Raw genomic sequence first — 17,877 nt, forward strand, 5'->3', positions numbered from 1 at the left:
CTGTTCAAGTCTTTTTCCCATTTTGTAATTGGGTTGGCTGTCTTTTTGTTGTTGAGATGAACAATCTCTTTATAATTCTGGATACTAGACCTTTATCTGATATATCATTTCCAAATATTGTCTCCCATTGTGAAGGCTGTCTTTCTACTTTCTTGATGAAATTCTTTGATGCACAAAAGTGTTTAATTTTGAGGAGTTCCCATTTATTTATTTCCTTCTTCAGTGCTCTTGCTTTAGGTTTAAGGTCCATAAAACCGCCTCCAGTTGTAAGATCCATAAGATATCTCCCAACATTTTCCTCTATCTGTTTTATGGTCTTAGACCTAATGTTTAGATCTTTGATCCATTTTGAGTTAACTTTTGTATAGGGTGTGAGAGATGGGTCTTCTTTCATTCTTTTGCATATGGATATCCAGTTCTCTAGGCACCATTTATTGAAGAGACTGCTCTGTCCCAGATGAGTTGGCTTGACTGCCTTATCAAAGATCAAATGTCCATAGACGAGAGGGTCTATATCTGAGCACTCTATTCGATTCCATTGGTCGATATATCTATCTTTATGCCAATACCATGCTGTTTTGACCACTGTGGCTTCATAATATGCCTTAAAGTCAGGCAGCGCGAGACCTCCAGCTTCGTTTTTTTTCCTCAAGATGTTTTTAGCAATTCGGGGCACCCTGCCCTTCCAGATAAATTTGCTTATTGGTTTTTCTATTTCTGAAAAATAAGTTGTTGGGATTTTGATTGGTATTGCATTGAATCTGTAAATCAATTTAGGTAGGATTGACATCTTAACTATATTTAGTCTTCCAATTCTGAACACGGTATGCCCTTCCATCTATTTAGGTCTTCTGTGATTTCTTTTAGCAGTTTTTTGTGGTTTTCTTTATATAGGTTTTTTGTCTCTTTACTTAAATTTATTCCCAGGTATTTTATTCTTTTAGTTGCAATTGTAAATGGGATTCGTTTCTTGATTTCCCCCTCAGCTTGTTCATTACTAGTGTATAGAAATGCTACAGATTTTTGAATGTTGATCTTGTAACCTGCTACTTTGCTGTACTCATTTATTAGCTCTAGTAGTTTTGTTGTGGATTTTTCCGGGTTTTCGACGTATAGTATCATATCGTCTGCAAACAGTGATAGTTTTACTTCTTCCTTTCCAATTTTGATGCCTTGTATTTCTTTTTCTTGTCTAATTGCTCTGGCTAGGACCTCCAACACAATGTTGAATAATAGTGGTGATAGTGGACATCCTTGTCTTGTTCCTGATCTTAGGGGGAAAGTTTTCAATTTTTCCCCATTGAGGATGATATTAGCTGTGGGTTTTTCATATATTCCCTCTATCATTTTAAGGAAGTTCCCTTGTATTCCTATCTTTTGAAGTGTTTTCAACAGGAAAGGATGTTGAATCTTGTCAAATGCCTTCTCTGCATCAATTGAGATGATCATGTGATTTTTCTGCTTTGATTTGTTGATATGGTGTATTACATTAATTGATTTTCTTATGTTGAACCATCCTTGCATACCTGGGATGAATCCTACTTGGTCATGATGTATAATTCTTTTAATGTGTTGTTGGATACGATTTGCTAGAATTTTATTGAGGATTTTTGCATCTGTATTCATTAGAGAGATTGGTCTATAGTTTTCTTTTTTTGTAATATCTTCGCCTGGTTTTGGTATGAGGGTGATGTTGGCTTCATAGAATGAATTAGGCAGTTTTCCCTCCACTTCGATTTTTTTGAAGAGTTTGAGGAGAATTGGTACTAATTCTTTCTGGAACGTTTGGTAGAATTCACATGTGAAGCCATCTGGTCCTGGACTTTTCTTTTTAGGAAGATTGTGAATGACTAATTCAATTTCTTTACTTGTGATTGGTTTGTTGAGGTCATCTATGTCTTCTTGAGTCAAAGTTGGTTGTTCATGTCTTTCCAGGAACCCGTCCATTTCATCTAAATTGTTGTATTTATTAGCGTAAAGTTGTTCATAGTATCCTGTTATTACCTCCTTTATTTCTGTGAGGTCAGTAATTATGTCTCCTCTTCCATTTCTGATCTTATTTATTTGCATCCTCTCTCTTCTTCTTTTTGTCAATCTTGATAGGGGCCCATCAATCTTATTGATTTTCTCATAGAACCAACTTCTGGTCTTATTGATTTTCTCTACTGTTTTCATATTTTCAATTTCATTTATTTCTGCTCTGATCTTTGTTATTTCTTTCCTTTTGCTTGCTTTGGGATTAGTTTGCTGTTCTTTCTCCAGTTCTTCCAATTGAACAGTTAATTCCTGCACTTTTGCCTTTTCTTCTTTTCTGATATAGGCATTTAGGGCAATAAATTTCCCCCTTAGCACTGCCTTTGCTGCATCCCATAAGTTTTGATATGTTGTGTTTTCATTTTCATTTGCCTCGAGGTATTGACTAATTTCTCTTGCAATTTCTTCTTTGACCCACTCATTGTTTAAGAGTGTGTTGTTGAGCCTCCAGGTATTTGTGAATTTTCTGGCATTCCGCCTATTATTGATTTCCAACTTCATTCCTTTATGATCCGAGAAAGTGTTGTGTATGATTTCAATCTTTTTAAATTTGTTAAGACTTGCTTTGTGACCCAGCATATGGTCTATCTTTGAGAATGATCCATGAGCACTTGAGAAAAAGGTGTATCCTGCTGTTGTGGGATGTAATGTCCTATAAATGTCTGTTAAGTCTAGCTCCTTTATAGTAATATTCATATTCTCTATTTCTTTATTGATCCTCTGTCTAGATGTTCTGTCCATTGATGAGAGTGGGGAATTGAAGTCTCCAACTATTATGGTATTTGTGTCTATTTCCCTTTTCAGTGTTTGCAGTGTATTCCTCACATATTTTGGGGCATTCTGGTTCGGTGCGTAAATATTTATGATTGTTATGTCTTCTTGTTTAATTGTTCCTTTTATTAGTATATAGTGTCCTTCTTTGTCTCTTTTAACTGTTTTACATTTGAAGTCTAACTTGTTGGATATTAGTATAGCCACTCCTGCTATTCTGGTTGTTATTTGCATGAAATATCTTTTCCCAACCTTTCACTTTCAACCTATGTTTATCTTTGGGTCTAAGATGTGTTTCCTGTAGACAGCATATAGAAGGATCCTGTTTTTTAATCCATTCTGCCAATCTATGTCTTTTGATTGGGGAATTCAGTCCATTAACATTTAGTGTTATTACTGTTTGGATAATATTTTCCTCTGCCATTTTGTCTTTTGTATTATATATATCATATCTGACTTTCCTTCTTTCTACACTCTTCTCCATACCTCTCTCTTCTGTCTTTTCGTTTCTGACTCTAGTGCTCCCTTTAGTATTTCTTGCAGAGCTGGTCTCTTGGTCACAAATTCTCTCAGTGACTTTTTGTCTGAGAATGTTTTAATTTCTCCCTCATTTTTGAAGGACAATTTTGCTGGATAGGAGTCTTGGTTGGCAGTTTTTCTCTTTTAGTAATTTAAATATATCATCCCACTGTCTTCTAGCCTCCATGGTTTCTGCTGAGAAATCTACACATAGTCTTATTGGGTTTCCCTTGTATGTGATGGATTGTTTTTCTCTTGCTGCTTTCAAGATCCTCTCTTTCTCTTTGACCTCTGACATTCTAACTAGTAAGTGTCTTGGAGAACGCCTATTTGGGTCTAATCTCTTTGGGGTGCGCTGCACTTCTTGGATCTGTAATTTTAGGTCTTTCATAAGAGTTGGGAAATTTTCAGTGAAAATTTCTTCCATTAGTTTTTCTCCTCCTTTTCCCTTCTCTTCTCCTTCTGGGACACCCACAACACGTATATTTGTGCGGTTCATATTGTCCTTGAGTTCCCTGATACCCTGTTCAAATTTTTCCATTCTTTTCCCATAGTTTCTGTTTGTTTTTGGAATTCAGATGTTCCATCCTCCAAATCACTAATTCTATCTTCTGTCTCTTTGAATCTATTATTGTAGGTATCCATTGTTTTTTCTATCTTTTCTACTTTGTCCTTCACTTCCGTAAGTTCTGTGATTTGTTTTTTCAGTTTTTCTATTTCTTCTTTATGTTCAGCCCATGGTCTCCCTCAATTTTCGATTTCGTTGGATCCAGTCTTTCTATATTTTGCATATTGTCCTCTGATCTCATTGACATTGGGTTTTTCCTTATTGTACTGTTCATATTTCAATTATTTGAGCGTGATCCATTATCTTCTGTTGGCGTCTGCCATTTAGACAGATTTCCCTGGGTATTGGATCCAAAAGTTTGGAAGATTTTTCTGTGAGATCTCTGGTTCTGTTTTTCTTATCCTGCCCAGTAGGTGGCGCTCGTGGCACACGTTTGTCTGCGGGTCCCACCAGTAAAAGGTGCTGTGGGACCTTAAACTTTGGAAAACTCTCGCCGTCCGGGGGTTCGCTAGCCGAAGCGGCTTGAGCCGGCCCGGGGTCCAAACGCAGGGAGGGTTGCTGGTCGCCGCAGCCCGGGAAAGAGCCTGTCCGAATTTCCTTGTCGGCCCTGGGCGACAAGCGTGGCGGGAGGGCGCCAGAGGCAGCGGCCCGCCCGAGAGAGTGCACGTTCCCCGGGAGTCACGGGTTTGGAAGGGGCCTCCCCCACCCGTCACCGTTCTCCGCAGCCTGGGGATTTCCGATCCAATTCTCTCAGTTGGTCCGGGGGGCCGCGCGTGGTGTGGCCACCAGCCGCCTTGGTTTCAGGGGACCGCCTCTCCAATTCTCCCAGCCTGCCCGGGAAGAGGGAAGGGAGTTACTCCGGCCCGGGAAGGGGGAAGGGAGCTCCACCCGCGCGCCTCGGCGATCTCACCCGAGCTGCTTCTCTCAGCCAGCCAGCCGTTCCAGGATGGGGTACGCTGTCTTTTTTATCTCTGTTGTGGCTTTGGGCGCTTTCTGTATCGTTTCTACTCCCCTAGTAGCTCTCCTGGAGAAGAAATCGACCCATCAGGAAGTCAACACATGGAAACACACGCAGTCATCAGCCAGGGTCGATGCGCTAGCAACATGGATCGAATGGTGGCCCTTCAAAGACGTGTCCACATCCCAGTCCCTGGACCCCGTGGCAGTGCGACAGTATCCGATCCCTCAAAAGGCTCTGGACGGGATTCAAAGCCACTTGGTTCAGTTAGAAGCACACCGAATCATCCGACCGTGCAACTCTCCATGGAACACTCCACTGCTGCCCATGAAAAAAGCTCAAACCGGGGAATTCTGCCCCGTCCAGGACCTGCGAGCAGTTAATACAGCCACAGAAACGATCTGTCCTCATGAATCTACTTTTATGTCTGTCTGTTCATCCACTAATTCCAACTGTTTTAATATAGGGGCTTTGTGGATGATTTACTGACTAGTAGGACTGGTCTCTCATAGCTTTTCTTTTTCAGTGTTTTACTCTCTCTCTTCTCTTGTGTTTAATTTCCATATGGACTTCAGTTTCAACTTGTGTAGCTCTATATAAAAGCTTATTGAGATTGTGGTAGATTCATAAATTAACTTAGGAAGAACTGACGCATTTATGGTGCTGAGTTACCCTATATGATCAAAGTCTGCTTTGTGTTTCAGAAATTTCCTAGCTTTCATTATGTAAATTTTGTATATCTCATATTAAATTTATTCCTGTGATTTCCTTTGTTACTGTTGTAAATAGAAATTGTTTTATCATTAATTCCTTGAATTAGTTATTTTTGGCATAAGACAGCTGTTGATCTTCCATATGGAAATATTATATCCGTTTTTTTTTTAATTGAATTATTTTATTGAATTAGTTTTGCCATTCATTATCTAGGAGTTATTCTATAGAATGAATTATATCATTTGCAAATAGAGATAGTCTTATTTCCTCTTTTCCAATTCTTATGACTTAACTGATTTCTCATGTCTAATTATATTAGGAAATACTTAGTACACTGTTGAAAAACAGTGGAGATATGGACTTCCTTGCTTTTTTCTGATCTAAAGGAAATTTCTATTGTGTGTCCATATTTAATAAGATGTTAGTCCCAGGGTTTTCTTTTTTATCTTTGAAATATAATGGTTTTCCAAGGTAATTGGTTGATATGGGTCAGTTTTTCCTGATATCTCATGAGCACTTTCAAAATATGGATTCAGATATATTATTTCTTATAAAGTTTTTTTTATTATAGTTTTAAACATTATGTTCCATTATAATTTTTTTTCTTCAAGGATTCTAATTTTGTGTTAGTTGGGCCTTCTTTGTACATCTTTGTTCTAGTTTGCTAGTTGCCAGAATGCAACACACCAGAGATGGATTGGCTTTTAATAAAAGGGGATTTATTTTGTTGGTTCTTCAGAGGAAAGGCAGCTAACTTTCCACTGAGGTTCTTTCTTACGTGGAAGGCACAGGATGGTCTCTGCTGGTCTTCTCTCCAGGCCCCTGGGTTCCAACAGCTTTCCCCAGGATGACTTCTTTCTGCATCTCCAAAGGCCTGGGCTGAGCTGCGAGTGCTGAGATGAGGAATGCCGAGCTGCTAGGCTGTGCTACATTGCGTTCTCTCATTTAAGCACCAGCCAATTAAGTCAAACGTCACTCATTGCAGCAGACACGCCTCTTAGCTGACTGCAGATGTAATTAGCAACAGATGAGGTTCACATACCATTGGCTTGTGTCCGCAGCAACAGAACTAGGTATGCTCACCTGGCCAAGTTGACAACTGAATTTAACTAACACAATCTTATATTCTTATATTTCAACCACTTTCTCTTAAACCTTTTACTTCTTTTGTTACCTCATTTTCATTCTCTTATTTATTTTCTCTGCTTTTCTTTAATGCCTCTTATTAAATTTTCACCCGGCTCTTTTTCCTTGGGTACCTTGCAGTTAAGTCTCCATGTCTGATATTCCCCCCACTTTCAGTTCTTTCCTGATTTCAGTCAACTCCTTTTAATTTCTTCTTGATTTTATTTGTTCATTTTTGTTCTCAGTTTTAAAATTTCTGATTCATGTTCTTCATCTTCAGATGCCTTTTTGAGAGTATTTACCTCGTTTTTAGTGCTACATTTCTTTTGCTTCATTTTTTATTTTGGGGGGACTAATTTTTATCTGTTGAATTGTTTTGATTTTCATCTTCTGTTTTCTTTTAATAGTTTTAAATATTTGTAGATTACTTGCATCTTTGCATGTTTTTGGACAATGTTGGTGGTTTGAGTTTGCCATAGTTTACAATATTCCTACTACAAAAGCTCCCTCTTTGTCAGTATAACAAAGGTGCTTTTTTAAAAAAGATTTTTTAATTGGGTGACTATTTTGGGGGAGGGTATGCATGGGAAGGAGTCTGTTCTGAGTTTCTTTGAATTTTTCTTTGTCTTGCACAGTTCTAAATTTCCCCCCTTTCATTTTTTCCTATCACCTCACAGTTTCTCTTCCTACCTCCACTTTAATCTGTTTCCTCCTTGAAAATTTCCCCTTCCAAGATTGCTTCACTACTCTGTAATCTACCCCGAACATCAGGAATCTTCTTCAGCATTTTTGTACTTAGGATAATCTTTCTATTTCTGTTACTGATACTAATTCGCTGTTATACCTACCGCTGTTTCATGTCTGCTCTGTTCTGGACAATTTTCTTCAACTTTTATATAGGTCTTTGTGATTTTTTTTTTGTGATATAAACAACAGAGATAGCTCGCTGAGACTCGGTTTCTTTTCCTTTGTGTGTGTAACTTAACTTTTGAGATTTTCTGACTTTGAATTGTGCTAAGGACATGGGTTTTGGTTATTTTGTTTTTTGGGGGGGTTGGGCAGGGAGTTTCGGATATACCTAGCCATCGTTAACTTGGCTACCCACTATTTAAATTAATTATGTTTTGAGAATGTTATCCAATAACATTTTTCCTTGGCATGAGTTTACTCTGTTACAGAAAGGTAAAAATCTTCAGCTATTTAAAGTTTTTTATAAATATTACCTTAACTATTGTTTCTTTGCCATTTACTATACTTTATTGAAGAAGGAGAGCTTCTGTCCTCCAATTTATAAGTTTAGCATTGACATATATTTAAAATCAATAAGGAATCACAAATCACTTTTATTTATGAATTTCCTGATTAAATGATCTGGGTCTAATTTATTTCCACATTTTGAAAAGGAATTTATTTGCTGTCAGCAAGAAACTTCTTGGGACCGTTATCATGATGATAACTTTTCTTCTGATGATGATAAATATAAAAAGGTTGAATCTCTAAAATGTTTTTCATTTAACCTCTTGATTTTGAGATATGGCTTCTGTTTTTTTTTTTAAATAAAAGGAAATTTTATAATTAAAATTTCAAAGAAAATTAGTTCTGTAATTCTCATTTTAAAGAAAGAGAAATTTAAGTATGTTAAAATATAATAAAATGTTTTTTTTCTTTTTACTAGAGAAGCATACATATTTGTCATATGTGTAGTCCCTTCCTAACAGATCACTTCTGGTTTAGAAATATAGTTATTGTAAGGTAACTGGAAGAATATTTTACTTTTATTTAGGTGACTTTTTGAAGTTGCTTGTGTATTTTAAAAGATATTATAGAAACCTTATAACTTTAGTCAATGAAATTAAAGGAAACATTTTTCTTATAGTCTGTAATCACCAGACAAATAATAATTCTTTATGTAATTTTTTGTATATTCTCAGATTTTGTGACATTTTTATACTGCTTTCTTTTCATACCCTAAACACTTTCCACTTTACTACATAGTTTTCCTGGTGTTCCATTATGAATTCATTTTTTAAATTTAAAACACTTTCTCTTTTTAGTCTACAAAACGTAGAAATCCATATTTTTGAACATTTTAATCATAAAAATAGATCTTCTGTCTTCGAGTTAGAATGTCTCAAAAAGCACTGTGGTATTTATTTTCTTTCCTTTAAGTTTAACTTTAAAGAAATCCTTTTGATAGCTTTATAATTTTCTAAAAGAACCTAGGAAAACATTAGGTCAATGCCTATTGAAAAGCTGTATATTTTTTGATGCAATAAAATGTCCTGTCCTTAATTTTAGCTACAAAGTGATGTTTAATGAATAGGTTGGTAGTTCACAACTAAGCTGGGAGATTAAGACATCATTTTATAACTTATTAATTTAATGTTGGTAAAAGCTTCAATGTTGTGGGCAAAAAAAAAAAACACACCCCTGAGTTTACGTAGATGTTTTATTGTGATAGATCTATTATCCAGCTATTAGAATATAAATGACTGATCTTTCCCATTTTCCATGCCTCTAGAAAATTGAAATAAGAAGGGGAATATCATTTGGGCTATATGATTACGGCAGGTTGGATGGCCATTAATTTAAGAGAAGAAAATCTTGGCAGCATTGGCCAACTGATACCATGTTATCAATCAAGTCTTGATGCACTTCTTGTGATGACCCAGCACTCTCAGGTTTTTGCAACATTAATTAGAATTCATGACAAAATAGATGCAAGGAAACGTTTTGTACCCTTCATAATTTTATAGAAAATTTATTGTTATTAGAGGAACCATTTGCTTAGTGTGATTTTTTTCATTACCAGCTTGTCAGCTGGCATAGATAATCTGGAGAAAATATGAACTCCATAGATAGGGTGTCACTTTTGTTGATGGTTCATGTAGGTTACCTTGGAGCACAGCTAATGGCTGAGGTTCATAGCAACAGCACAGAAAAACGTGGCAACCAAGGGAAGATAAATGAGCCATGTTTATTGCTTTAATATAAAAAATACATAAATGGAAAACTGCATTTGAATTTGATGAGCTCTTTGCTAGTTTTGTTGGAGTGATTTATATTCCCCCCTATACAAAAAAGCTACTGTTGACACAGTGAGATGGAAATTAACTGTCTGTTTCTTAGAAACCAATATTTTTTTGGTTTTAAAATCTGAATAGATCATTTAAATTTAATTCTGGATATTTTATTGAATATCAAACATTTAATAGACCAAATTATCAATTATTCTGTCACTTTTTAGCTCAGGGTCAGATTATCAAAATTATATAATGAAGTTTATAAAATATTCTGTTTTCTTTTATGAATGTACTTGTCTTTATGTTCTATTTTGCACATCTTTAACTTATTGTAATTATTTTCTTTCCTTTCCCTTTTTATATTTGTTAATACTTTAGATATATTGTACACTTCTCTTTGTTTCAAGTTACTATCGTGTGGTAGGTAATTAAGAGTGTGTTCCTTTAAATTGCTTAGTCTTTTTAAAATAATATCATTGTTTAGTTACCCTTTCAACTTCATGGATTATTTTATTATAAGTAGTAGTATCTATGTTTGTATTTCAACAGTCTTTCCCAATCAATCTTTCTGTATGTTTATTCACCCATTTTCTGTTTTACATGTGCTGTTACTCTATAGTTGGATATCATAAAACTTAGTTGTTTTAAGAGATTTTTAAGTGATATTATTTCTAACCTAAGATAATCTAAACATGATTATTGCAGAGTTGATAATTTTTGAAGAACGATTTATTCAGAAGACATCAAAATGTAGGCTTGAAAACATGAACCTAACTTCCTTTATATATGAATGGCAAATAGAAAATTATATGTATAATACATTTTTATTTAGTTCGCACAAATAATCAATTTTTGCTTTCTCGATTGAGGTGCATACATGCTGGGACCAGCAGGCACCAGTACATGGGCAGGGCTGGAGTCAATAAATGCAGCTTCACGTTTATACTGATTGGTAATTCATAAAATCCCCACAGGACTTGAAACTTGTTTAGCATAATGGCAAGTCTATATTCTGAGCTGTTTTCTTTCAGTTGTATTGTTGGTTGCATATTAATAAACTAAATGTCAGCCAAGTAGTGGGACAAGCACTAAAAATTTGAATATCAGTGTATCTAATATTTTTTAAAAAGTACCTTTTCAGTAAGTTATATTGCTATTTAATTGCTTATTTACGTCATTGGGAGAATTTTAGATGGGAAATAAAAATCCCTAGTCCTCAAAAAATATATTAATTTCTTTTTCCAAAACTGTGTTATATTGTTGGCTAACTACATATATATCAGTGGTGCATCTATAGAAGTATTTGCATACTACATATTCTGCTTTAGCTTGTGTCTTTATACTAAAGAAATCTTAATTTCACCACTGTCTAAAAGCGTGACAATTCAAAAAGCAACATTTATGATTCATTAATTGGTCCTAGAGAAAGCTGCCTTTGTTTTTGTTGGTAATATTTTATTTCAGCTTACACACATTGTTATGTATATGAAAATGTTGTACTAAAATTTCAGTCAGTATGCTTCATTTGTATTGAAATTACATTCATGAAAACAAATAAGTGGATTAAAATGTGTAAGATTTGAAATATTTTTGTACTAAAAACATTTATGGGTTGGTTCCTCATATACTTTTTCAGATAAGTTTATTGCAAAATTGTGGTTTTCATTTTACATTAACACAAGTGACCCTTATACTGTCTTGATTCTTTTCCTGATTATTGTTACCTAGTAAATAATGAATCTTTAGATTAGAATTTAGGTTAGCTTTAAAACTGCAAAATGTGCATTATTAATGTGTAATACATGTGTGAAAAATTTATTGAAATTTAACCTGATGAAATGAAAATTACCAGAATTTACCTCTCTTCAGAAAAGTGTTAGGTTTCCAGATATATTACAGCTATTAAAATTATTCTTTGAGGCAGTGTTCCTTTAAAATTCGTTATTCAAACATGAACAGTCATTTTATTACTTGAATAACTGAATATTTAAATATTGATTGTCATAATACTGGTTTCACCACTATAATTCCAGGTAGAATATTTGATGGGGGAAAGTGTTTTTTAATGAGTTACTATTTCTTTCTTTTCTAGCTCGTAGCTGGCAGTGTTGTGATGGCTTTTGAAGAAGTATGCCCGGATAGAATAGATCTGATTCATAAGAATTACCGCAAGCTTTGTAATTTACTAGTTGATGTAGAAGAGTGGGGACAGGTTGTCATAATCCACATGCTAACTCGATATGCTCGTACACAGTTTGTCAGTCCTTGGAAAGAGGTAAGTGTTGAATGATCTTACATTACAAAGTATGTTAAGAGAATGTATGAGATTTTTAAAATGTGTAGAAACATTAAGACATATTAATTAAAATCTGTATATATAAGACTTGTTTTTCTTGTGTTCTTTTAGAAAAGCAGAAAACCAGTATAAATGCATGAATAATTGTTCATTGTTAGGTCACTGATTTATGTTTAATGGCATAATGTATAAACTTTCAAGGGGTTCTTGGCAGGAAGCCCTTGTTAGGAACAGCAGTAGGATATAGTGTCCACAATGACATTGGGAAACCATGGATTTTTTTAGTAATGACTTTCGTACATTTGAGCCCCTACTGTTCCAAGTGCTCACTTGTAAAAGTTGGTGATTTAATTCTATAATATATAAATATGTCTAGGATAATGAATTTCTTGCCTGTGTAGATTAAATCTTAGGGATAAACATTGCTAATGATTTAAACTATATTTTCCAGGTTTCATATTTCCTAAAATATGTTGATGTTTTTCTTTACTTCACTTAAGCTGCTGGCATTTTAGTGAAAATACTAATTAAGTGTACCTTAAAGTGAAGTTATTTATGTTTTGTTTGTGCAGTTTAACATCTCAGGCCCTACCTTAATATTTTCATTTGACAATTTACAAAATTTTGTTATTACGTACCTTGAAATAGATATCTGTGTGTATAAATTTGAGATTATGGACTTTAAAAATCAGTTATGTAAAAAAAATAAAAACAGAAAAACCACAACTATGTCGAAGTTTTTGCACGAAAACTTATAAATAGACCTTGAGTCAGTACATCTTAGTTTTATTATTTACAAATAACATTAAATAGATAATAATATACATGAAATGGAAAAATGTTCATACTATATGCTTTGGCTGACATGTTGTGCTTTCAAATAAGTATGAAATGTTTATCACTGTTTTCTACATTACGACTTAGTAGTATGTTAATATTAAAAACTATTTAAAAATGTTGTGTTAGTTAATTTTTTTTAATAAATAAAAAAAAAGAAAAAACTATTTAAAGTTCGTCATTTATCTTTATCCAAAAGAATGTTTATAATATTGACTTAATCCATCTTAATCTTAATATTAAGAAAGTGGTTAAAATTTGCAGTATATTTTGAGCCTTGTTTAAATTATTAATATCTAAATTCTGAGTTATGCAACGTGGGGCTCTTAAAATTGATAAAATTTTACTATCCACATGTACAGTATTCTATAGAGTTAATCTTATTTATCATTGAAGAAAGTAAAGTTCTGAAGGCACTTTTTGTTAAATTAAGCAACATGTTTATGCTGAAAATGTCTTGGTCATTTGAAGTAAATGGTACCTCTGACAAGAGATTTTTGTTACTAATAGCTTATTAGTTTGGTTTCAGTAAATTTCTTACAAGAACGCTACTTAGATATTTTTTCCTATTATATGAAGATTATGGGTAAATTTAGTTTAGCTTAGCTATTCACTGTACCATTTAAAAACTCTTATATATTTCCCTGTCACCATCAAATAATTTTCAGTATTTTATGCAAATGATACTTTGTCATTATATAGAAATTGAAATTCAAATAAATACTTGCTCACCATATCTTCTAGAAATACCTAATGAACATTAAAACCTCTGTTTTTATAGTTTGTTTTTCTGTTCTTTGAATTTTATTTAATCTTATTTTAAATAAAGTTCAGTTTTAAAGCTATTTGCAAAAGTAAGGAAGTTGAATTCTCTACTACCATATATGTTTATTCTTTTGACATTTAATTAGAAGGATTGAAACTGTATGTATTCGTACTATGTTTCACATGTTAACTCTATAAACATTATTACAGACATGAAATGAAGTTTGGTTATTGTCCTTTGAGCACTGGAATTGAGCTAAATCATTTCTTGTCTTTGCCACTTAGTTGCAGTCTGAATTTGGCAATATTCTAAATGATAGGGTTATTAGACTAATCCAGTGGTATTCAAATGTGTGCCTCAAACCTTAGGCTGCTGTAGCACTGCAGGGAAGGTAGTGAATCACCAACTGTGCTGGTCTCTGGACTCTTGCCACTGTTTGAAACAGGCTAGCATTCCCCTTTGTCTGCCTTTCATACGGAGCTTTGCATGTGATTTACTTTTAGAACGATTTCTTCACTTAAGGAAAAGAAGAAGAAGCAAAAAAAGAAAACCACTCAAATAGATGATTTGAAAGGGTTTAGTCAACTCTAATCATATTCTGATTTTTTAAAGAAGTCTTCCTTTTCAGAGGCCCTAGATTGACCCCTTAGAGGCAATTATTGTCAACTATTTGTTTTCAGCAGTTCTGATAGTTATAAATTTTACTTTAAATAATACATTTCATTTTATTAGCTTAATATTATATCAATGGACTCCAAATCATGGAAAACCTATTCTTGGATTGTTAAAGTCCTATTTGAGAGTCTTGTTTAGCTCAAAATAACCAATACTGGTGTGAAAGATTTGAATCACCCCCCCTCCCTTTTTTTTAAACTTTTTATTGTATAGTGTAACATATATACAAAGCAAAGACATTAAAAAGCAATAGTTTTCAAAGCACTTTTTAACAAGTGGTTACAGGACAGATCCCAGAGTTTGTCATGGGCTACCATATGATCCTCTCATATTTTTCCTTCTAGCTGCTCCAGAATATGGAGGCTAGAGGACTTAAATACTTTTATCATCACAATCGACTCTTTTCCTTCTTTTTTTGTATGAACGATAACATATATACCAAAAAGCTATAAATTTCCAAGCACAGCACCATAATTAGTTGTAGAACATATTTCAGATGTTGACATGGGTTGCAATTTCACAATTTTAGGTTTTTACTTCTAGCTGCTCTAAAATCCTGGAGACTACAGAAGATATCAATTTAATGATTCAGCATTCATTTTCATTTGTTAAGTCCTATCTTCTATGTATAATTCCAGCATCACCTTTGATCTTTCCATACCTTTGTTTGGGATTGTTTGGGCAATGGCAATTCTAAATTTTTGCTGTTGGAGGGGTCTGTCACTAATATGGGGTAGGGAGATGGAAGTATCTGATGTTCTGGAGGGGCTGGGCTAAGTGTCAGGACTTATCTGGACCAGGGACCCATCTGGAGGTTTAGGTTTCTGAAAAGTTACTCTAGGACATGGAATCCTTGTGGAATCTTATATATTGCCCTAGGTATGCTTTAGGATTGACTGGAATGGTCCTGGGGGTTGGCAGGTTATGATAGGTAGCAAGGTCTACCTGAAGCTTGTGTAAGAGCAACCTCCAGAGTAGCCTCTTGACTATTTGAACTCTCTCTGCCACTGATAGTTTATTAATTACACTTCTTTTCCCCCTTTTGATTAGGATATAATTGTTGATCCCACGGGGCCAGGTCTGAATTCATTCCTGGGAGTCCTCTCCCACATTGTCAGGGAGACTTTCACCCCTGGATGTCATGTCCCACCTAGGGGGGAGGGCAACGATTTCACTCACAGAGTTGGGCTTAGAGAGACTGAGGCCACATCTGAGCAACAACAGAGGTCCTCTAAAAGTAACTCTTAGGCATACCTATAGGTAGTCTAAGCTTCTTCGTTATCTACATAAGCTTCACAGGAATAATCCTCATGATTGAGGGCATAGTGTTTTGATTTGGGTGTTCCTAAAGTTTGACACAGTATTGAGATTCCCTGATGGTAAGATTTAATAGTTCCATAGTCTTTCTCCCCTCCCTCAGGGGACTTTGCCAATACTTTTTGATTATCTGGTTAATATACTCCAGGGTGTTTCCAGGCATTACAATAATCTATACAGGATTAAAGGAACTGTTTCTTGTTCTGTGCTTGTTGTGTTTCAGTTTTTCAAATGAGCAATACAGATAGGTTGAATTAATTAGATTATGCACTACAGAAATTTTCAGTTCTAGATCAAATAAACCTTTCTTCCGCTGGTCTCAAAGAGTATGTATGGTTCTAAAATACAGACACTGTCATCCTTACTCCTGTGTTTTGAATTACTTTAACCCCAACCTGTTTGGCTTCATTCTTATCTCTAAATATCAGGTTACATATATAAAATAGCCTCTCAAAATCCAGAAATAATAATCACCACTCTGGACTTAATATGTATGCTCTAAAAGCTTATAATCCCTGTTTTCTTATAAGCATTTTCTAAAGGTGACCATACCGTTGTTGTTTTTTTGTTTCTGGCTTGTTTTGTCTCACCAAATGTCCCATATGTTCATTCACACCGTTGCATGCTTCACGACATTGGTCCTTTTTGTAGCAGCATAACCTTCATTCATAAGTATACACCATCATTCGCCAATCTACTTCTCTGTCAGTTCATCCTTTAGCCCCCTGCATTCTTCCGGCACCATATAGAGGGCCTGAAGTCCAAAGTCCATCAACATTCTCAATTTTAGATAATTTCATTGTTCCCAAGAGACAGAAAACCAATAAATACATACTCGCCAAATAGGAAATTTAAAACTCCTCTTAACACTTGTCCCTTACCCTATTATTTATCTCTGCTGTTGCTGTGGCAGTGCTGATTGTTTTCTTTTCAACATAGCTCATAGCATGCAATAGCAGTTTTCCCCCTGTACCCTGTACTTAAACACTCTTTATACAAGAGTCATATCTTTGAAGTAATTCTTACGAGAATTCATTCATATTTCTAGTGTGAGTCAGTGGGACACGTAGGTCTATACAACCCCTTTCATTCTTGTTCATCTTCAATATGGTAATATTACTTCTAAACCGACTAGAGAATCACCTTAGCTCCTATCTATTCCCTTACATTGGAGTTCAACCTCATTAGCTAACGGTTCACCCATCTCTAGCTTCTATGTATCTCTCAGTCACCTATATTCTGTATTTTAAGCCTCTGATTATACCTTTATGCTGGTTATAAAAGTGGAATCATACAGTATCTGTCCTTTTGTATCTGGCTAATTTCGCTCAACATTATGTCCTCAAGGCTCATCCATCTTGTCATGTGCTTCAGGATGACATTTTGTCTTAGTGCTGCATGATATTCCATCGTATGTATATACCACATTTTGTTGATCCACTCATCTGTTGATGGGCATTTGGTTTATTTCCATCTTTTGGCAATTGTGAATCTCTTATTTTGTCTCACCAGATGTCCAACATGTCCCACTCAGTGTGCAAATGTCTGTTTGTGTCATTGCTTTCAGCTCTTCTGGGTATATACCAAGTAGTGCTATTGCTGGGTCATAGGGCAACCGATATTTAGTTTCCTAAGGAACCAGCAGACAGTCTTCTATAGTGGCTGCACCATATTATACATTCCCACCAGCGGTGCATAAGTGTTCCAGTTTCTCCACATCCTCTCCAACATTTATAGTTTCCTGTTTGTTTAATAGCAGCCTTTCTTATAGATGTGAGGTAGTATCTCATTGTAGTCTTGATCTACATTTCCCTTATAGCCAGGAAAATGAGCATATCTCTTCAAGTGCTTTTAAGCCATCTGTATTTGTTCTTCAGAAAAATGCCTGTTCATATCTTTAGCCCATTTTATAATTGGTTTGTTTGTTCTTTTGTTGTTGAGTTGTATGATTTCTTTGTATATACAGGAAATCAACCTTCTTCTGATATGTGATTTCCAAATATTTTCTCTTCACCTATTTTTCAAAGGCTTTTGAGTTGCAGAAGCATTTAATTTTGAGGAGTTCTCACTTGTCTATTTTTTCTTTTGTTACTTGTGCTTTGGGTGTAAAGTTTAGGAAGCTACCTCCATTTACTAGGTCTTGAAGATGTTTCCCTACATTTTCTTCTAGAACTTTATGATGCTAGTTCTTATATTTAGATGTTTGATCCGCTTTGAGTTAATTTTGTGTAGGACGTAAAATAGGGGTCCTCTTTCGTTCTCTTGGCTATTGAT

General features: G+C 34.8%; 1 protein-coding gene across 1 annotated transcript in view; it reads left to right on the forward strand.

The window, feature by feature from the left end:
* Positions 1-17,877, forward strand: part of AP3B1 (adaptor related protein complex 3 subunit beta 1) — a 353,422-nt gene that overhangs the window by 125,571 nt on the left and 209,974 nt on the right. The window contains exon 7 of the mRNA XM_077138668.1: positions 11,805-11,987. Within this exon, the coding sequence (XP_076994783.1) occupies positions 11,805-11,987 (183 nt within the window). The remainder of the gene's footprint in view (positions 1-11,804; positions 11,988-17,877) is intronic.

This window comes from Tamandua tetradactyla, chromosome 21 (genome assembly GCF_023851605.1).
Source record: "Tamandua tetradactyla isolate mTamTet1 chromosome 21, mTamTet1.pri, whole genome shotgun sequence".
NCBI classification, from domain to species: Eukaryota; Metazoa; Chordata; class Mammalia; order Pilosa; family Myrmecophagidae; genus Tamandua; species Tamandua tetradactyla.